Raw genomic sequence first — 22,209 nt, forward strand, 5'->3', positions numbered from 1 at the left:
TCCTCATTAGCATAACGATGATGTCTAGGTTACTTTGTGCAAATCGGGGCATCTGGCGTGATGTATGACGCTCTGGAAACTTCTGAAAATCGATTAAAATGATCTGCGTTTAGCTCAAATGAGAGAAGATTGAGCAAATGCTTCAAAAATACATGTCACTGGACTATCTTTGATCCCAAAGAAAGCTTGTGTTTGAGCCCTCAGTGTACAGTGCACACTTGTGTGAGGCTGGAGGAGTGGGACAGCACCCATTAGTCATCATCACCGTCATCATCATCACTGTCCGGTGTCTCATCCGGCCAGCATCAAGTTTGTATTTACAGGAAAATACGGATAATTTTGTTTGAACGTTTGACATGTTTTTTTGTTTTCTTAACCAGAACGTCTCGTCGTTGTGGAGGAATTACATTAAATGACATTAAATTGTGTGGATGGATTGATTGGATTGAAGATAATTGCTCCTTTTAAATAGCAAATTTTAGTCACAGTTGTTAAATATTCAGAAGTGTGATCAAAGGTTTGTGTGGGCTGCAGAACACACATTTACATTTATTATAGCACGAGTATAGCTCCGTATTTCCTGTATTATTTGTGTATTTTTGTACTATTTTCTTATGTTCCAATAAATGCTTATGTACTCTGCCATCAGAGGCCTCAAGATACTTTCCCATAAATTACATGAAACAGAAATTAAAACAGAGCTTTAAAAAGTTCACCAGCAGTTATCCCATACCTGCAAATCTCTGTAACCATGCTCACCACATGGAGTCTTCACTCTGACTTCATCAGCTGTGTGGAGTGTCCAAAACTTTCAAAATCTGATCTGTATCATATAGCGGTCTCTCCACAAAATCTGCTTAACCAAACAGCATCTTCACACTACAGCTAAACGGAGCAATGCAGTAAAACACCACACTAATTCCAGCTTGGGTTCGCACAGTCTCTCTCACTCTTCTGCCTCTCTGCGTCCAGGTGTTTTGGTGAGGACACGTGTATTACCATCCCAGATATTGATGCAGTGGTGATGGTGCTTCAGCCCAGTGAACCCAGGATCACAATCAGCGGAGTGGAGAGACTGAGCCATCCAGCCTCCGACTTCAGAGCATCAGGAGGGATTGTTCTGTTCCAGGACCTCCACATCATCAGCACAGTCACCAGGGCAGACACCGCTGCACATCACACAGGTAAGACACTTATGCCAGTATGGCAAGTGTGGAAAACAATTGACCACGGGCAGCAGCGGGTGGAGAGCCAGTGAGGGGTTACCCGTAAGGCTGAAATCAGGAGGTGGAGGTGGACTAGATCATTTCACACTCGGGGAAGAGGAAAGGAAAACTCTAATCTAGTATCCTGATTGTTTTCTTGCATGTGTGGGCTCATATTAGCATTTTTTAAAGCTACATGTCACTTTCTGATCATTTTAAATAATGCTCTCAACAATAAGTTTACACACCAGAAAGTGCAACTTTGCGTACACTTCACAAAGTGGGATATGCACTCCTTCCCACAGGTAGAAATCTGTCTCAGCTAAATATTTTAGCTTTTTTTTCATATTCATAATATGTTCACTCATTCATGAAGTTCCATAGCCTATTCAGCGCCAACTGTCTTGCAAAACAAACCTTCAGAGAAAGCTGAAACATTTCACGATGCCTCGTGAGATTTTGAACAAGCAGCAACGAGTTCTTCTTTCATCTAGTACATCTGTGCACAATACAAACTCGAGGAAACTAAAGATGGGCTTTTGCTCCCACACTGACAAGTTCTCTAACGTGTACAGGATGCAATAAAACTTCAATAAAACTGCTGCTTTAACTCCATACTACTGACAACATCGCCAAAAAATGTGAATAAAGGTTTATATAAACCTACACATGCATTATGTGACTGTAGCAGAGGTTGAAGTAGTATTCCCGCTGTCTATTCGCAAACTGTTAACTCTTTTGGAAGTCCTACAAATAAATATAAACATCTGAAAGCCACTTAGCAACCCATCTCCAATTTTCATGGAGTCATACCTGTTGTCAACTGCACCTGGTATGTTCTGTGCTGGGGTTTGCTACTACTCCAATTTTTCATGTATGCACACTGGAAGGTGTGAAGGTCCCAAAACAAAGTCAGAAATGGATCAATCAAAACTGGGCACTGGTGTGCAGATCCCTGATCTACAATGAAAGACCTTCAACAACACCTCCCTCACCTAAGCTTGCAGTTTAGAACTGGTACCAAATTGACCAATCCACTGCAGTAGCAATGAATGATTCTTTGCTGGTTTGTTCCTTTGTAACATGATGGCGTCAAGCTTGTGGCAGTGTAGCTCTGAGTCACTTACAAGCCCTTTACTTGTCTGTTTCTACGCTGACTCAGAGATAATAAAACATAGTAAAATAGTAGAATTGTAAATCAATTTAAAAAACTGATTTTTTAAGTAGACCACGGCCTTCGTGGTGTATGTCCTTTGAATGTCTCGGTCCTTTGAAAACCGAGAAGGCCGGAAGTGCGAGGCTGTTTAATGCGACGGTCTAGCCTTCAGATTTGCATCACCAGCTATCTCGGTGGACTTTAATAAACTCAGCCGTCTGCTCCTTGCTCCCTAAACTATAACAGCACACTGAAGTAAATTCTCTACCATCTCACACTTCTGTTTAATCAGTTTTCTCCTTGATGTTCATTCAGCTGTGTGAAAACTATAACTTTAATCTCAGCAAAACCGATTTATTAAGGAACAAATAAAACACTGAAAAAAGCCAAACAATAACATTTTTAAGTTATCCAGGTGACTTATATATCATGTTTAACCAGAGTAGCAAAAGACCACAGGGAGTTTGAAAACGATGTGCCGGGAGTTCGCTGTTCTCACCGGCTCTAGTGAGCCTTGAAACCCCGGCTAGCTATCGAGCTGCTGGGTAACAGACGTCTCCAAAAACGTCGGAGCACTTTCGCAAATATGTGATGTCTTGATAAATCAAGCAGATATTTGAAGTTTACACAGCTGCATTCTCGCCTGAAAATATCTTAAAAGTTTATTTTGTGACCCAGAAAGAGTAATATGGTTAAGATCAAAACTAAGTAACTGCCGCCATTGTTGGGAACTGGAATTGGCTGGGCCACGCTATGAATTCTGGGATAGGTTGGGCCACGAAGGATAAATCCGACATGTCCTTCAAATTCAGGAAAATGAGGGACACATTTGTCGGAGAAGCCTTTGAATTGGGGCAGCCTTCATCGCCTGGCTGTGACATAATCAGCCTTCAAATGCGGCCTCCAAAGGATGCGGCTAGGAATTGGGACACAGCTTATATATCTACATGTACCCTGCCTCCTACTTAACAGGTGGGCCAGCTTTAATGAATCTTAGTGACTAATAACATCTATTTCTTTTTTTAAAGGATTTATTATAAATCCCAGTTCTTTTGATTTTTGTATATATCTTGTTTCATTTCATCATCCTTCTGTGAATGCGATGTTACGTTCTCCGTTTGTGTTTCACGCGTCACGTTCATCGTACATCACTCATACGTAACTTCATGATCACCAGCATCCCAGACTGAATTTTGTTTGACTCACCGCTAAATACGAAATGAAGTTAAAAATGGTCCTTAAATTCCTTAAATTTTTACAGATTCCTAGCAGACAGCAGTTTGGTTTGGTAAAGCTGAAGACGTTTTTGACGACCATTAGGACTGCATGGATCTTCCAACAAACACTGCTAAACTGCATCTAAAAATTCATTATTCATGTTTTGCAGTAGATTATGATTAGAAATACTTTTTAGACTTTTTAGAAACAAACGAGAGAAAAAAGAAAAAGTACCGTACCAAAAACAAATCAAATTTAACATTGTAAAACTTCTTGCTAGGCCGTAACACTCCCTCAAAGGCTTTTCCAACTAAGGGTCTAAGTGACAGCCTTTTCAAATCACCTTGCCAATATGTTGAGTCAAATGCCCGCACAGTCCTTCCCTGTGCACACAGGTTTGTAGGTATACCCTTTACTATCTTAGCCTATGCAAACGCCCTCCTGCTGAGTAAGCCCTATACCTACCAGAGGACTGATTCGCTAGGTTACGCTGCCTTGCCCGACCGCAAATGAGTATGACATTTAAATCCCGAAGGCTTTGGTCTCATCCAACGATCTGGCCACCGAGGCAGGAACCATCTGGCTCGGCCCCAGGCCCTGCCGTTGGCAGCCAATTAGGAGCAGATAAGCAGAGCGAGAGGAAGGTTTTAGCCCACCATTGTGCGTAATTCGGCACAGGAAGACGAGTAGAAAGCGGTGTCCCTTTCAGGAGTTTTTGGAGTTCTTTCTGCTGGTGAAGGAGATATTCTGGCTGGGGGCGAAGAGATTAGCTGGAAGCCACAGAAAGACATGGAAGAGGGAAAAAAGGAGGATAGATGGGAAGATGTGAGGGAGAGGGCGTCACGATGAAGTTCTATAATGAGCAGATTTTGTATTCTCTCAAGGCTTAAAGGATTCAAGATAAATCACATATTTCTTTTTCGGGGCATGCAATAGGTTTCTTTTGGACCCTGCTAATCACCCCCTCGCCCTCTTCCTTGCTTTGTCTTTCTGTCATTCATTTGTCTTTTTATTAAGCCTGCTCAGCACTGCCTCGTTTCTCTCTCTCATATTTCCGTATCTTTTCCAGGCTTATTCTGATTCTTTTATTCAAAGGCAAGGTCATCACTTCTTTCTTTAACTTGTTTTTGACCCATTTGCTTTAACGGTCATCGTTTTTTCTCTTCTTTTCTGCTTCGATCCAGAGTTTTCTTTAGTTTTAATTTCTTTACTCATTCAGCACTCTTTATCTTCTTTCTATTTTTTGCATTCTCTCTACCTTCTGCTCTTGTTTTTCATCTCAGCCCAGACTAGCTCTAAGGTCAGAATTGACTGCATCACCACACTGTTCAAAATGAGTGTGTGTACTCATATATTACTCATTAATTTCCAGTCAATTCAGTAACCACAGACTGCATATAAAAGCCAGACATATCCACCTTGACATGATGGCTTTGTTTGGGAAGTCATTCTTAATAATTTTCAGTTTGGCATTATCACTTAGTTTTTAGTGAAACCTGGTGCCAGCCTGTTAACTCAGTTAGTAAACTGCATCAATAATTCATTGGGATTTAAAATAAGATGCAACAAAAGGTAATCAGCATTTTATTTCAGGGGCAGGGTCTTGGATGGACCCACCTTTGGATTCAGCTGCAGATTCCCATAAAATGGTAAATGGTAAATGGCCTGCATTTGTATAGCGCTTTTCTAGTCCATAGGACCCCAAAGCGCTTTACACTACATTCAGTCATTCACCCATTCACACACACATTCACACACTGGCGATGGCAAGCTACATTGGAGCTAAAAGGAGCTAAAAGGAGATCTCAACCTGAAACAATAGGCTAAAATATGGTTAAATACTTCTATCGTGAACTACAGAGCACTTTGAGGGAAAGAAAATGTAATTCATTCACAAAAAGCATACATACCTTTACTTCTAGGACCCAAATTTTTTTCCCCGTTTTGCTCACTTTCCTACCTTTTCTCGGCTGCGTCAGTCTCCCCACAAACACAGACACACAACATACAGTGTCTGTCCTTCTCAACTGGGGAGCTGTTAAAAGGGGCATAGCTGGTTTCCTCCCTTGGGAATCTACAGCGAGGGAGAAAGCTGGGTAGCAGCTGAGAGGTGGAGGCTAGTGCTTAGCAGACTGTCAAAGAGCCCCAGCAGCCACCCAGAAATGCTGTGATGGGAGCTGTCTGCAGGAACACGGTACCACAGCAGCTCACAGCGCTGACTGTGTTCAGAGAGTACATGGGTAATTGGAGCCTGGGAGTGGGAGTAGGAGTAGGTGTTGTGTCCTGTGCTGTTCGAATTATGGTTCTTCAAAGCGTGCACCGTTTTCTTCCACACACATTTTTTGGCATGGCAGCAGCAATTAGACTGCTGAAATGTGACAATTAACGGTACATTCATTCACGCTGGCCGTGTTTGGCACCGCGTATTTGATTATTAGTTTGGATCATTCTGTGAGATTAGAACAAAGGAAGCTGAGCTAAAATAACCACCTGAGAAGCAGGAATGGAAAAGAGCTGCAGTGGAGCTCATTAGCAGTAACAGCATATTCGGAACTAAAAATAGAAATTGACCTCAAACACTAAGTTATAATACCAACGCTATCTTCGGCTGGTAAAACACAGGATGGAGTGAGCTGAAAGCAAACTGATGCTGATCTTCTTTAGTTGCCCTCTGGGATGAGCATCAGAGGGGGCAAATTATAGCAAATTGCGTGTGTGTGTGTGTCTATGTGTGTAGCACATCGACCTGGAGTGATGGAGGAGATCATTCATAACTTAGACTACTGTGATGTCCTGGTGCTGGGGGAGGAGCTGAGCCCAGAGCACGAATCTCTCCAACTGCAACGAAGCGCTCTGCTTGGAAAACACCTTGATGCAACCAACTCCACCTCTGGCATGTCCATATACGGTAGGTTACTGATGCCTTTTTAGCTGGCTCCTATCTACCACTACTACATATACTAGCTGGACAAACCTGTGCTGTCTCTCTCTCCTTCCACAGGCGTGGACTCCATGTCCAACTATGAGCAGGTGATCCGAGAGGTGCGCTACTACAACTGGCGTCCCGGGCAGCTAACAGAGAGGCGTTTTCGCCTCACCTGTTCAGAGCTCAACGGACGCTACACCAGCAATGAGTTCAGCCTTGAGGTCAGTGTGAATCACAGATAGGATCCTCTTCATACTTATTTTTGGCATCTGTCAAAGTAATCCATATTTAATAAAAAAAAGATTTTAATAAAATGTATTTATATCATATTTGTCCTTTCAGTTCATCCTCTGTCTGATTCAAGCAGTTCTTCTTCTCTCCCTTTAAGATACTGTAGCTTTCTCCTGATTGGCTGCCACTTGCAAACAGAAGGTTTAGAACAGCAGGAGTTGGGTGCCTGAGATAGCCATGTTAATTGTATCCATTACATGGTTTAGATGCCAGGTCTCTCTTGGAAATGAGATTTTTAATCTCAATTAGATTTTTGCCTGGATAAATAAAGGCCTAATTAAAAAAATAAATCCCCACTTTTGTCACTTCACAGATCTGAGAGTTGAAAGGTACTCTTCAAAAGCGAGGACTAAAGGATTACTTGTATACATTACATTCACGTCATTATGTGGAAGTATGAACGTCTAACGAGAGCAGCCATCATTAAAAGTATACATAGAAAATAAGGAAAACCATAATGGATTATTTTAAAATTTGTGTAGTGAATTCACCTGTTGACCATTCTAGAAAAAAACCTTACGGGAGCATTGTTACTGTCCACTAATGTAGAGATTCCCAAAATATGGACCAGGGAATCTCTGCTTTAGTGAAGGTACTGCAGGTGGGTCACAGCGATGACATAAATTCAGTTTGAAATTACGAGTATGTAGAATTACATATTTATTTATAAACTTTTATTTATTTATATAAAAAGTTAAAACTAGAGTTCATTAATAGGAGGTGGTTAGTTTGTGAATTTACTGCTCTTGTACTGAAGTTTGTGTCCCATCAGCCTTGTATGTGACTGGAAAGCATTAGCAGCTTATAGCCAACAGCCTGTGCTGTTTATGTATTTTGAATAAAATGGAAATGCATCGCTTTCTTGTGTATTTTAATTAGAATGAGAACGGGTAGGCCCCATGAGATTTTCAGGTTTTTAAGTGTGTCGTGGCTCTCTGGGACTTTGGGAATGTGTTGAGTATAGCTGAAACTATCTGTTTAGACGGAAATTGAATCTCCAGTTAGTTTGATAATCACCTGAGAATTTTGTTATACATTATAATCCCTTTTCATATAAACCCTCCATGTTTCCTATCCATGTGGTGGTCAAGGCTCTATTGATCATGGTAGCTGCATCAACATACTATTTTCTGCCACACATTTACGCCTACAATGAAGGGAGAACCTATAAAGTTTGGGTGACCAGTGTAGCCACGTTTGCCATTTTTTAATCGGAATATTAAAGGTTGAAATAAACTAGAATTATCTTTTAAAGCAATATGCCAAACATTAACAAGTTCTTGCAGTCCAGATGTAAGGACTTTCTTCTGTTCTTCATCAAATGACAGTTTAATTTGTTTTTACACAACTGTGTGAAAATTTGCATTCAGTTTTTATGATGTAAAGACAATGACTTGTTCATTAATCAAAAGCAAACTGTATGATTGTTAAAATTAATATTTTAAGTGTATGAAAATTTGTTTTTAATGGGCTGGACTATAATTATTCAGGTTAATGCATTTATACCCAGTGCTTTTAATTTTACTCAGCCCGCCCACTCCCAGACAAGCTTCAAGTATTTCTAAAAGGCAATGTAAGAAGATGTAACTGACAAGCAGCTTGAATAAAACAGATGTACATTATGCTCAAAAATCATTAATATCACTAAGTGCCACTAGAGATCGTGTTGCTTTTTACTACCAAGTGAAGCAAAGTGCTTGAACTGGCAAAGTGACTGAGCTGACTCAGCTGAGGTCTCCACTTTAACTTTCAGGGCGAATTTAAAAAAGAACCTCAACAAGCCTTCCAGCTGTGCCACTTCAGCCTCTTAGTAGCAAAATACCGTCTAAAATACCCAGGCTGTAAAAGACTTAAACATGTCTAAAGAGGCCTCAGTGCAACTTTGAACACCAAAGTCAGAGTAGGCCTCACATTAACACACACACACACACACCTGTTCTTTGTGCATCTGTCCCTACTCTGAGAAAGGTTTGACTTATTGATCCATCCCTGGTGTTCACACTCAAGTATTGATTTGGTTCTGTCTCCTAAAATATCCAAGCATAAATTTGCTTCCACATTTATTCCATTTTCATTTTCATTTGTCACTGATTATAATATCAGTCGTTAGAGTTGAGGCTTTTTTGGTTGTGCAGGTAAACATTGAATGTTGTAAAATGTTTATTTTGATGGGCATACTTTCTAAAATCCTCACTCCTGCTTCATGTGTCCCCAACCTAGGTGAGCATCCTGCACAGTGGAGAAGCACGGGAACACGTCAATCACGTGGTAGCTCCACCTCCGTACGTGCAGGTGGTCCACCATCCGTCCATGATCCAGGATCTGTACCCCATCCACAGCTCGGGTAAGAAAAAAGCAACTGGGGTGGATTGTTTACAATTTTTTAATGTCACCTTCAGCCAGGATAGATTATGATTATTAATACATTATTGTTGCGATAGACAGGAAGACAGGTTTTATTTTTAATATAAACCAGAGTTATGGTGTCATTAGCATCAGAAACAACCTGTTAAAGCAATTCTAGGCCAGTGAAAAACCTGAAATGGATTAAGGTAAAAAGCAAAAGGTCCAAAGTGAAAGAAACATTTTAGGTCACCAAAAACTGAAACATCTTATTTTATTACATGAAATCTCTGCCTGCCCATGAACTCCTCCTAGATCATCAGGAGTTGAGCAACCATACTTGGCACCTGTTGGGTTTTAACTATGTCAGATGTTAGAAAAACATCAGGTTGCCTAGCAACCACCTACCATTTATGTACCTATAACAACTTATAAAACCACCATTTTGATTTCATAACAGTAACATCTAATTTGTATATAACACATCTGAATTATGCATGTTATATATTAATCCTATCATGTTGCCGGGCAACCACCATCCAAATGACCTGTTTTTACCTTTTATACACCTGTAAGGCCTCATGAAAGCATCCTGTCATTTCGATTTCATGACAGTACCATCTCATTTATATCCACAAAAGCTGCCACCAACTAGCACCAGGTTAACATGACCCATATAAAAATCTCCAACCCATATTCTGCTTTTCTTAATGTGATCAAGTATATTGATAAGTATATGTCTGTGAAGGTTCTCAGTCATCCAGGTCATCGTAGTCAAAGGATCTTGCAAAGAAAAGCGTCTGGACTTCTTTAAGTTACTTGAAGACGTTTCACCTCTCATCCGAGAAGCTTCTTCAGTTTTAAGGTCAAATGGTGGGGAGTCCCAGATTTAAACCTGGGACCACTCACATCCTGGGCCATCTGACCTCAGGAATTCGCATGATAAGGTGGGGCCAGGTTTCACAATGAACTCACCCGAAACTCTGGCTGATTGGGACCCACACCCAGTTTCACACCTTGGCTCAGGCGATTAGAGGATCATCAGGGGGTCCTTTTGTCCCTCTGTGGGGGGTTACTCCCACTAGGTTTAAATCTGGGACTCCCCACCATTTGACCTTAGAACTGAAGAAGCTTCTCGGATGAGAGGTGAAACGTCTTCAAGTAACTTAAAGAAGTCCAGACGCTTTTCTATTGATAAGTATAAGTTTGCCAACAGCACAGACAGAACAAACAGTACTGTAGTATGGGCATGTACCAGTAAACTAAATTCCATACCGAACAGGACTTGAAAGTAGCTGTAGAAGTAAATGAATCCCTGAAGATTATTGTAGCCAGCTGCTATAGGTTAAGCTGTTAGTTACAAAGCCCTCTGCATGCACAAATGCAATGTTTGAACAGACTGTCTTACTACACATTCTGAGTTATCACTCTATTGCAGGTATTAGTACTCTATAGTGAATAGAGGACAGTTGAAGAAAGATTGTGGTTGTTAGGGGTTCATTCTGAAGCTACATAGAGTCTGCTTCAGTAATATTGAGGTTTAACACTCCTGGAACAAAAACTCAAAAGAAATGTGGAGTGGCTAAATGGGTCATGTGGTGAGTACCTGTGAATGCAGGTATGTGGTGGAGATGTTTAAAAGAAAGAAAACCAAACAAAACCAAACAAATCAGCCCGTTTTAACAATGTCTGTCTGTCTTCTACACAAAACGAGAAAAAGGAAGAGCAGACCAGGCAAAGTGGGCGGGGTCATCACAGCACAGTATTTCACCGTAACCATGCAACAAATAGCAGGAAAAGAGAGAAACTCCTCAAACTCCAAATAAATTCAGGGACTCAAACTCAGTCTTTCTATGACAAAGACGAGCATTATCAGCCACTGTAGCTGGCACATGTGGCAGCGCAGGAACTTCAAATAGAGCTCCACACATTGATAGGGAAATTAGTCACTAAGAGACATTTTTAATTAAACTACCCTGCAGAAATAGTTTGGCATTAGTTACCCTGACTCCTGCCCTCATATTGCAGTGTTAATGACTGAAGTATAGCACAGATCCTGGAGGGGGGCACAGAGCGCTGCTTAAATGATCTTACGCACAAAGCGTTCATCGTGTGGGGTTTGCAGTGATAGAAATTAGTATTTCCACAAATCGGGTAATGCAGTGAGTTTTAATCGGAAAAAACGAAATATACGAGAGGTGAAAGAAGTCAAAGAAGCAAGAAGGTTCTGAGTAAAGTTCATGAAATATTGTTTGACTGACAGTTGAGAGCAAAAACTTGCATTTTTGACAGTTGTCAAGTCATTTTGAGACATGAAAAAAAAGGAAATCAATAAAGGTAAAGCATTATAAACAAGGCACAGCTACAAAGCTTAAAGTTATAATACAGAAGTAAAAAGTATTAGGAGTCTTGGATTAGTTGCATACATGACTGCTCAGCTTAGAAAATGGGAAAATTCAAATGTGGAAAAAGTGTCGACGTAAACTTGACAAAACACTGCCTCTCAAAGGAAACCATGAGAGACAGAGGGTGAAATGCTGAGACTCAGACTCAGGAGCCTCTGCTGTGCCTGTGAAGAGTTTTTCTGTCAGCCATCCATCCCAGGGTAAACATAGCGAGATCCAAGGGAACGCTCCGTTCCGCTTTCTAGTTTGTTTATCGCAGCGCTCATCAGACTGCTGCTTTCCTACTCTGCGCCTCTCCGTGATTGAGGCCCTCCCAAATGATGCAGCAGGCTTCTTACCCTCCTCCTGAGCACATGAGTGATCTGAAGTTAAAAAAAAAAACATGGAGAGGAGGAGAGACATTGGTCTTAATCTAACACATGAGATTTAATTATTCATCACACTCTAATGGATTCTACTTAGAGTCCTGGAGAGTTCAGTGGCCGATGCTGTTAACGGCTCAGAGAGTTGGAGGGTGTGTGTGAAAAGGAGGTCAGGGGAGCGCAGAGGGAGGTGGATGGTGGGCAATCGCCGAGCCATACGTGACAAATAAAATGTTTCAATACATTTTTACACCTGTGACGCGATTTTGTCTAATGTTTCAGACGGCCTGACGTATGTAGAGTATTAGCAAACGGCAAGATGTGTGTCACACATGCGTACAGACACACAAGTTACATGAAGGTTCAAGAAGATGTGAAGATCAAAGCCCGTGGATTTAATGTGAAAATCTAGGAGCTAGAGCGAATCAAATGATCAATTGAAGAGTCCTCTGTGAGCCTCAACCTCGTTAAGCAAGCGAGCACGCACACACACACATACACACACACACAGGAGGGACTCGTGGGGAGAGGGCAGGCGCAGAGATGTCGTGTTAGTTCAGTAGGCTCGAGATCAGAGTGGATGAAATAAACATTTTAGTTCAAGAGAAATCCCTCAGTCTGTGTTGTGGGTATGGTACTAAAAGGGTCTATGATATATCTTTGCAGTCATGTGCTGCATACAGGCCAGATCTAAATGTGTTTAAAGCTGGTGGGGGGGCAGAGCCACTAAACACATGAGGAGTAGGGGGAGCTGCAGGATGACAACTGAGTTTTTAAATTTGGTTATTTTGAAGTTTGTTTTCATGTTCTAACAATTCCCTTATAAACACAAAAACCACAATTTTAAACCATATTTAAACAGCAAGCAACTAGCAATGCTTTCTTATGTTTAGTGGCAGCAAAGAGAAACGTTTCATGTGTTGATCATATAGAGGAAAAATTGAATTAAAATTTTAATATTTCATCCACTTTTTCACCCAGTAAGTGACCATATTTAGGCTACAAGGTGTAGCACCAGCTGGTACCCCCACAAACTATTTGGGTGCAGCACAGAGACCTGCTAATTAGTTTGAACAGACTATCAAAATGTTTGCCGAATTTCATGCACCAAAACTGGAGCACAAACTTCTTGCATGGTCTGTAGCGCACAGAAAGTGCACTTATGTCCCATATTATTGAAGTGAAGAGGCATCAGCAGCGCAAACCCAGTTCCGTGACTTGAACTAGCAGGGCTGGCAGAAAGCTGTCCAAACCTGTCAATCGATTGACTTTTTAAGGCTTTTTAAGACTTTTTAAGGCTTAACTACGGAGCCCCGCAGGGGACATGGGAGACATGCGAGATCTCGCAAAACTAACTCGGGATCTCGCAAAACATTTGCGAGATCTCGCAAAAGTTGAACTCCAACAATGGCGGCAGCTACTTAGTTGTAATATTACTCTTTCTGGGTCACAAAATACACTTTTAAGATATTTTGAGGCGTGAATGTAGTTGTGTAAACGTCAGATATCTGCTCGGTTTACAAGACATCACATATTTGCAAAAGTGCTCCGACGTTTTCGGAGATCTGACACCCACCATCTCGAAGCTAATGGGAGGTCAAGACCTACTACAGCCGGGAGGAACACCGCTTTCCCGGCACATCATGCCTCGACCTCCCGGTCGGCTTCGAGCTGGCGGCTAAAACTTTTGCGAGATCTCGCAAAACTTTTGCGAGATCTCGCAAAAATCCGTCTTAATTTTTTTTTCTCCCATGTCCCCTGCGGGGCTCCGTACTTAACAACAGAGGTGTGGACTCGAGTCACATGACTTGGACTCGAGTCAGACTCGAGTCATTAATTTTATGACTTTAGACTTGACTTGAAAAAATGTTCTAAGACTTGTGACTTGACTTGGACTTTTACACCAATGACTTGGGACTTGAATTGGACTTGAACCGGTTTACTTGAAAAGACTTGATATTTTACCCCAAATATAAAATTTAACATGCATATTATATAGAGATTGAAAATGTGACGTCATTCACGGGTAGAACCGCAAAGGATTCTGGGAACTCGTGGCAAGCGGTCAAGCGGTACTAGCGCACGCAGGCTTTCAATTAAAATCAGTTATACAGCGATAAAAAGAAACACAAAAATGTCAAGAAGCTGTTGTATTATTAACTGCAATAGCCGGTCGCATGACAGCCACGGGAAGCCGACGGGTAAAGAGATCGGTTGTTATCGGATTATGTCGTTGAAGAGAAATTGTTCGAGCCATGTTTCCGAAGTAACAAAGAGGCGACTGGATTGCAGCCATTCAAAGACCAAATATAACGTCCCAGAACCCTCCAGCTAACAGGTTAGTCTGCTCCAAGCATTAACACGAAGGTCAGTGTTTTTTAGTAGTTAATACGTCATTTTCATAACATAATTGGTGATATAGGTTACAAGCAAGTCTGGCGCTGAACAGAAATTGTTGCGCTATGCTCCTTTATTTATTGTGCATAAATAGTGAATTGTCCTGACACAATATTGCGTTTCGCTTCTGTTATTATGGTACATTGACAAAAACATATACTTTTATTCACAGGATAAAACTGTTGTTTTGTATCACTAATTGCCCAGTGCGATTACAGCATACAGTATTATTGTCACTGCTACATTTCTGTGATGCTACCAGAAATGATTTCCACTGCTAATTAATTACCATTGAGCTCAAAGGTCCTATTAATAAACGGTTAACGAATGTGTATTTATGACGACGATTTGTGAGACTGGTAAACTTATGATACTTACGATGGTCTTTACTTTCTACACGGTGCATTTCAAGGTCCTGCACCCATCCGTCGGTAAACTGTACCTGGGCTTGTTGCAGTGACCTGAAGTTACTAAACTTCATGAGTGTATGCACTCACTCCAAGAAGCGTATGATTATAAATATGCATATAAATATGCTACGATGAGATAGCTGACTTCATCTAACTAGCAAATATTGTCCAGGCTACGTTGGTGATACAGTTTTTTTAATGTGTATGATATTTTTGTCATGCGATTTTAAAGCCGGTCCTACAACCGCATCCAAGAATAACATGCAGCTTATCTCAGAACTGTCGGTGAAAATTATCCTTGGAGCTAGGTTTAATTGAGCTGCATTTTAAAGAGGTGCAATTTCACAATTTGTGTATATTTTCTAAGTTCACTATTTTGTCATGTGTTGAGAAAAACACAGATTTTAAAATTACATGGTCTAATATTTACATTTAGCATAACTGCAACATTATTTTTTCATTTTTTTTTTTTAAAGACTCGAAAGGACTTGAAATTCAAAGTTTCAGACTTGTGACTTGACTCGGACTTTTACACCAGTGACTTGAGACTCGACTCTGACTTGCCTGACATTACTTGAGACTTGACTTGAGACTTGAGGATAAAGACTTGAGACTTACTTGAGACTTGCAAAACAATGACTTGGTCCCACCTCTGCTTAACAAGATCCAAACAGGTTAGTTATAAAAAATGTAACCTGCCATAAAGTTTTCCCTCAGCCTGAACAGTCTTGCTAAAGTCAACAAGACAGTTCAGCCTGTAGACATGATAACTTTATACACAGTTAAAATGGGAGTCTGCTCATATTTGGAGCCTGCCTCTAGTGACCATTTAAAGCACTACAGTTTTTTGTCTCTTACCATTTCTGCTTTCTATCTTTTAGCCCTAGATGTTGCAGTCTGTTTTCACTATGCACTGCTGTACAAAATCTTTGTATTTTGCTAGGAAAATATCGTTTGTTCTGTTCTGATGATCCCACACTGCTTAAATAATGTTAAGGTCCGGGCTCTGGGGAGGCCAGTCCATGACTGATAGTGTCACATTGTGTTTTTTCTAAACAGATGTGCTTTTAGTGCATTGGACATTTGACTTCCTGCTCCAAACAATGGCAGAACCTTCACCATCTTTTTCAGATGGCTGTAGACAGTCAATGTTGGATCGTCCTAATTTGTACATATTGACAGCATTTTGAACCAGAATTTTCAAAGTTGGACTCATCAGACGTGCTGCTACTGATTTTCAGTCCAGTTCTTGTGTAATCTGGCGTATCTCAGCCTTTTCCCTTCCTTAAGAATGGCTTCTTGACAGTCATCCTTCCACTGGGACCATTTCTCACGAGCCTTCAGTGAACAGTAGTTGAATCAGCTGAAAGTCCAGATACATCTCTCAGGTCCTGTGTCAGGTCTTTGTTGGATTTCTTCCTTTTCCATAAGGATATGACTTTCAGATACTGATCATCTACTGCTGTAGTTTTTAAAGCCTGCCACTTCTTTTGTCCTCTGCTTATCCAGTTTCCTCAAAATTTTTAAAGGACACACTGCACACCATGCCGAGATATGCCACGTTTCCAGCTAATAGCTCTTTGGGAATCACACTGTGAAAACTGTGTTATCTTTGTCAGTTTTCATAGATTCAGCTAAAGAAAAGTGACAAAATGATGTCTTTTTGTAACAAGCTGCTAGTTACGAAGTGTCTAAAGATACGGTTTAGAATGAATGCTTTGCTAAGACGCTCTGGTAGGTGTAGACACAACATTGGTTTATTTATCCTTTGAGTCTGGTGCCTTTTTATGCTTGAATGATTCATATGTCAGTGTTAAGTGGCTTAAAAAAACAAGCCAACATTTCTCTGAAAATGATCAGATGCAAGGACTGAAAAGGCCAACATCCAGAGAAAAACTTTAAAAGACCTACAGAGATCCTGGATAGCTGTTGCCTAAGACCACTAAAAAAATTACAATAACATTTGGCTCCTTTGGGTGGGATGTTGGGTTGCGTACTGATGCAGGCACAGATTAGTAATATGGTGAGATGCTTCTTAAGTGCATTATAAGATGTCTGGAGCTTTCTCATCAAGGACTAGAGTACAGTACCTCTCAAGGTCTGCAGCATTCAGCTGGCTGTTCTGGGTATTTTGTGCCCGTGAAAGTGAAAGAATAAACCGATTCAGTACATGCTGAAGATTTTCTGACCAAACAGAATTATTCTGATTTCAAGTCATTAAATCCCTGATCTCCTTTCATTTGGTTCTCAGGTGTTCCGAGTGCTGCCACCGTGGTAATAGTAATGTCTATCGCTGCCCTGGTGGTGGTTGTAGTGTTGGGCATTTACCGCATCCACCTGACCCACCAGCAGGAGGTGAAGTTGGCAGATGCGGCTAAAGAGGCAGACGTGACCTGGGACGAGTCTGCTCTGACGATCACAGTGAACCCAATGGAGGTAGGAGGGAGGGAACTTCAGGAATTAAAAGGATGCTGTCAGGGAGGGAGCATAGGAGCTACCCACAGTGGACCGTGTGTAGTGGGATACTATCCCATTTCTATTTAAGGATAGAAACAAAGGATTAATCCTGTTGTGCCACTATTGATCCAAATACCAATACCAGCAATTGGTATCAATGTTGTCAATATTTGGATCAATCCGCCCATCTCTAATGTCTCCTTTGTATTAAACCAGTCAAAGGAAGAATTACTGACATTTCTTGTTTCTTGCTTACTGTCTGATGATTAAGTTTGTGAAACTTTGCAAATATTTTTTACCACAGAACTTGGAGGGGCCTCAGGCTGCAGAGGAGGAAGCCAGCGAGGAGGAGGAGGAAGACGAAGAGGAGGAGGGGGAGGAGGAAGACGACGACGAGGACGACATCACCAGCGCTGAGTCAGATGACAGCGAGGAGGAAATAGACGTCCAGCTACCCAGGATGCAACGCTCAACCAAGAAAGGCCAAAATTGGGACAAAACAACAATATCCTATTGAAACATACACACGTACATACACCCTCACACACACACACACACACACACACTACAACACATCTATACTCAAATCACATGGCTGAAACAAAAAGACTATGATGTTGATGCTCTAAAAATAAGGTAATATCTCCCCCTACTGGAAGACAACATTTAACCACACACAGACGCACACAGTTACACACACACTCACACACACAGTGCAGTGATTTAACCTTAGCCTTGTCACAGAACCTCCTGTTTTATACAGCTGATAAGAGATAATATGACTCTAAAAGTGCTCCTCAATCACATGACTTTCGTTGTTCTTAGACGAAGAGATCACCAAATTTAGTTCATTCCCAGAGAGATGTCCCATGAATTATCTCTCTCCCATTCCAATGCAATCTTTAGTGAACTCGAGCTGTAGGAGAAGCCTTTTGTCAGTGAAACCCTGCATCATGCATTCAGTTTGATGTGTCAAATTCCACAGTAAGATTTCTGATGTCCCATATAAGAATCAAAATGCAAAACATCCTTTATTTAGGAAAAGTCAATTGCAAAAGTAAAGAAACTGACTATTTTTTGGTTTGTATACTTCATGTTATTTATCAGTCTTTATTCTGGCCTATGTGGCAAAGCCAGGTAATTTTACAGAAATAGCATATTTTAAATGGTACTCAAAAACAAATAGAACAAAAAAAAGGGGAAAAAAAGATGATCAATGTGCTGTCACAGACGTCATGTTGAACTAGCCGACAGGGCCTGTGTTCTGGGTTTTTGGGAAAGACAGAGGAGTCTCCTTGTACATTTTTATACGCTCCTTTCTTGTAAATATTGAGTATAGTAGGTGACCCCGACCCACTGAGTCAGCCCCACATTGTCTAACCAGAGACCTTCCTCTCCACCTGTACACAACACACCTCTTCATATGTATGTACACGCCCTGATCCCTTAGCCTGCAGGAGTCTTTCCAGAGCAGAGCCCCAGATCCTCCCTGCGTGTTTTTAGCTCAGTGTTCAGATCATTCTGGCTAATGGCAAACTTGGGTTTGCTCTCACGGATGTGCTACTGCCTTTGAAATAGGTGGGTTATGAAAAGCTGGACTAGGTGAGATTTTTGTATTTAAAAAAAGAGAACAACCTCTCATTAAACAACAGCAGAAACTCAGTGATAGAGTTTTGATTTAAAGTCAAAAATTCCAGCTGTAAAACACACGATCCTTGGTGTGGAAGCTAGCTTAATGGACTGAAATGTTAGCCGCTAGCTAGTGATTTCAAAAAGGGGAAACCTAAGCTAAAAGAATAACAATAGTGTACTTGGACTTATAAGGTGAATATAATACAAATCTAAATAAATTAAACAGTTGTTTCATGTCTGCTGGGTGTGTAGATAGTCAGCAGTTAGCCAACACATTAGCCATATCAATTGTGAATTTCACATCTTGCAGAACTTATCTTGGTACAGCTTTTACTTTGTTACCCATCAAACTACTTTGTAGCTCTAAGGTATTGATCATATTTGGCAGAAATTTCAAACCTTCAGAAGCCTTCAACGGTGACCAGGCCAATAAATAGTCAAGCTCTCACATTATGCATTTAAAGACACTTTATTGTGGCCTAATGGCCTAAACTATAAAACACAGCCTTCCTAACTGGATTGCTAGTGTCTACAGAGACATCAGATACACACTGCAAAAAAATAAATAACAAATTTAAAATAGAAGAGGAACTTCTCCAAACTTCTAACTTTGAAAAAAAAAAAACGCAGCATTAATGGAAGAAATTTAGGTCTAGAGACTGATGTCACATTACATAAATCCCACCTCATTAGCCTCGTGCAATGAGGCTCGTGCAACTTTTAAGAGGACAGAGAGTGGAATGCATTTGGCAGTGTCACGTTTGACGCGATCAGAAAACCCAGTCGTGGTTTTTTTTTCCCACTTTGAAATGAAGGGGCATTAATCACTGTAGCCATCCTCAATTTAGCTTGTCTGTAGTGTTTGGCAGCAAGAATCCACAAATGACCAATGAAATGATGTTTGTGTCACAGGAAAGCTTGTGCGCTATATGCCAGAAATCGATAAAGGGTTCGGTTAAAGTCATAAACACTGGAAAATGTCCTCCTCTAACCTAGTGAGCCTTTGCCAGCTGTCCTGTGGGTATAACTGGGAGAACCTGTTGTATGTGTATACTGTAGCTCTACTGTATGTTCATCTAAAGATCTCATATGTTGTTTAAGAGTTTTCCTCATCTACTGTGACACCTGGTCTTGTGACGCCACTTCCCTTCCTGCACACACCCCTCCTCCTCCCCCCTTGACATCTTTGGTGGATTTTGCATCAGCCCTAATGTTGTCCTGACATTTGTTTTAGAAGAGGACGGTGAAATTAACATCGAAACCTTGTATAATGTGTAAAAGTTTCTTTCTTTTTTTTAGTTTTTTTTTTCTCTGGACTCTTTGGTCTGTTTTCCTTTGGAATGGTCACTACAGCACTTTCTGTAAATTGGCCAATAAAAACTTGTTTTGGAATCTAGCTGTGGGGGTCTGTATTTGTGTGACAGTGTGAGTGTTTCTGTGTAGCCAGTAATACATTTTGTGGAACTGCATCCTCTTTGGAGCTCATAATCCTCTTGTGGAAACTGTATGTGAGCAATATCAATTGAATTATGCAAAAAGAACAGTTGTGCACTGTACTAAAAATTAAGTTAAAAACTATTTAAAGGGACTTTTTGTAATCAACTTCTGCACAGTTCAAAAGCTTCATCACCAGGTGGCACGTATGTATGCTGCTGCATTTAAAAATTGTAATCTCTCTTTTTAGCTAGCCCTATTTCCTCTAGATGCTCTGCCTTTTTGCCTAGCCATTAGAAATTACATTGTGTGCTTAATGACTCTTCTGTGAAGGCTTTCCACAAGTTTTAGAGGTGTGTTTATGGGAATTTTCAACCGTTCTTCCAGGAATGCATTTGTGAGGAGTGCAAGAAGGCCTGGCTCGCAGTCTAATTGATCCCAAAGGTGTTCTATCAGGGTTGAGGTCAGGTCTCTGTGCAGGCCAGTCAGGTTCTTCCACAGCAACTCAGCCATCCATCTCTTTATGGACTTTGCTTTGTGCACTGGTGTGCAGCCATATTGGAACAGAAAGGGACCATCCCCAAACTGTTCCCATGAAGTTGGGAGCATAAAATTGTCCAAAATGTCTTGGTATGCTGAAGCATTAAGAATTCCTTTCACTGGAAGTAAAGGGCCGAGCCCAGACCATAATATGTCCTATACCAAACAGTGCAGTCGGACATTTACTGGTCTCGTGGAAACCACCAAACCCAGAATCATTCATCGGATTGCCAGATGGAGAAGCGTGATTCATTATTCCAGAGAACACGTCTCCAGTGCTCTAGATTCCAGTGGTGCCATGTTTCACACCCCTGCAGCCCACGCTTTACATTGTAGTTGGGGATGTAAGGGTTGGCTGCAGCTGCTCAGCAAATGAAACCCATTCCATTAAGCTCTCTGTGCACCATTCTTGAGCTCATCTGAAGGCCACATGAAGTTTGGAGGTTTGTAGCGACTGACTCTGTAGAAAGTTGGCGACCTCTGCCCACTCTGCACCTCAGCATCTGCTGACTCGTGGCCACCAATTCATGGCTGAGTCGCTGTTGTTCCCAATTGCTTCTACTTTGTTATAATACCACTAACAGCTGACTGTGGAATATTTAGTAGTGAGGAAATTTCACAGCTGGACACGGTACCACGCTGGAATTCACTGAGCTCCTGAGAGCGAGCTGCTCTTTCACACATGTTTGTAGAAGCAGTCTGCATGCCTGTGTGCTTGATTTTATACACCTGTGATTGGAACATCTGAATTCAATGATTTTGGATGTGTGAGTGAAGACTTTTGTCCTCAGCACAGCACACAGACATTTTGGACAGTGGGTGTTTCTTTGCATCCTGCTGACAGCTCTAGTTAATTTAGGAAGTTTTCAAGTATAAGAATTTACAATAATTACCTTAAAGCATAAAGCACTCCAGATTAAAAAAAAAATATTCCAGTTAAATTCACAACAGACCCACAACATCTGAGGAGCAAATGTCTCTAAAGGCATCAGTTTAATTGAACGCAATCAGCCATTTTCTAAACTACTTATCCTCTCCAGGCGGAGCTGCGGCGCTGATCCCTACTGGATTACTTTTTTGTTCTTCAACAAAAGACTCAGGGCTGTGTCAAATTAGAAGTGTGGAAAAGCCAGGAAACATAAGTCGGGCTGTACAAAATGCCACTGACAAGGTCTTTGAGTCATTTTTGCCTCTATGAACACTAATTCTACTCATAGTGCCAGGTGCTGGTTAGAGTAAGCATTACCAAAGCCTGTTATTGGACATGTTTTTGTGTGAGAAATTGGAGTTCAATGACTGAACCACCCAACTGTGCGCTCTATCTAATCTTCACCTAAAGAACAAGCCAGCACTGTTGTCGATGTAACTGTTCAATAAGCAGTTTGTAAACGCAGAGCAAGCTGCAGGGTTGGGTGTTCTCCATGCTGCTGAAA

The 22,209-nt window shown here is 41.1% G+C and overlaps 1 protein-coding gene across 2 annotated transcripts in view; it reads left to right on the forward strand.

The window, feature by feature from the left end:
* Positions 1 to 20,198, forward strand: part of LOC113035750 (calsyntenin-2) — a 356,909-nt gene extending 336,711 nt beyond the window's left edge. For both annotated transcript variants that reach the window (XM_026191409.2, XM_080288631.1), the window contains 6 exons: positions 973 to 1,184; positions 6,317 to 6,487; positions 6,581 to 6,726; positions 9,017 to 9,140; positions 16,965 to 17,149; positions 17,475 to 20,198. In XM_026191409.2, the coding sequence (XP_026047194.1) occupies positions 973 to 1,184; positions 6,317 to 6,487; positions 6,581 to 6,726; positions 9,017 to 9,140; positions 16,965 to 17,149; positions 17,475 to 17,687 (1,051 nt within the window). In that variant the 3' untranslated portion in view covers positions 17,688 to 20,198. The remainder of the gene's footprint in view (positions 1 to 972; positions 1,185 to 6,316; positions 6,488 to 6,580; positions 6,727 to 9,016; positions 9,141 to 16,964; positions 17,150 to 17,474) is intronic.
* Positions 20,199 to 22,209: the final 2,011 nt, after the last annotated feature.

Source organism: Astatotilapia calliptera, chromosome 14 (genome assembly GCF_964374335.1).
Source record: "Astatotilapia calliptera chromosome 14, fAstCal68.1, whole genome shotgun sequence".
Lineage (NCBI taxonomy): Eukaryota > Metazoa > Chordata > Actinopteri > Cichliformes > Cichlidae > Astatotilapia > Astatotilapia calliptera.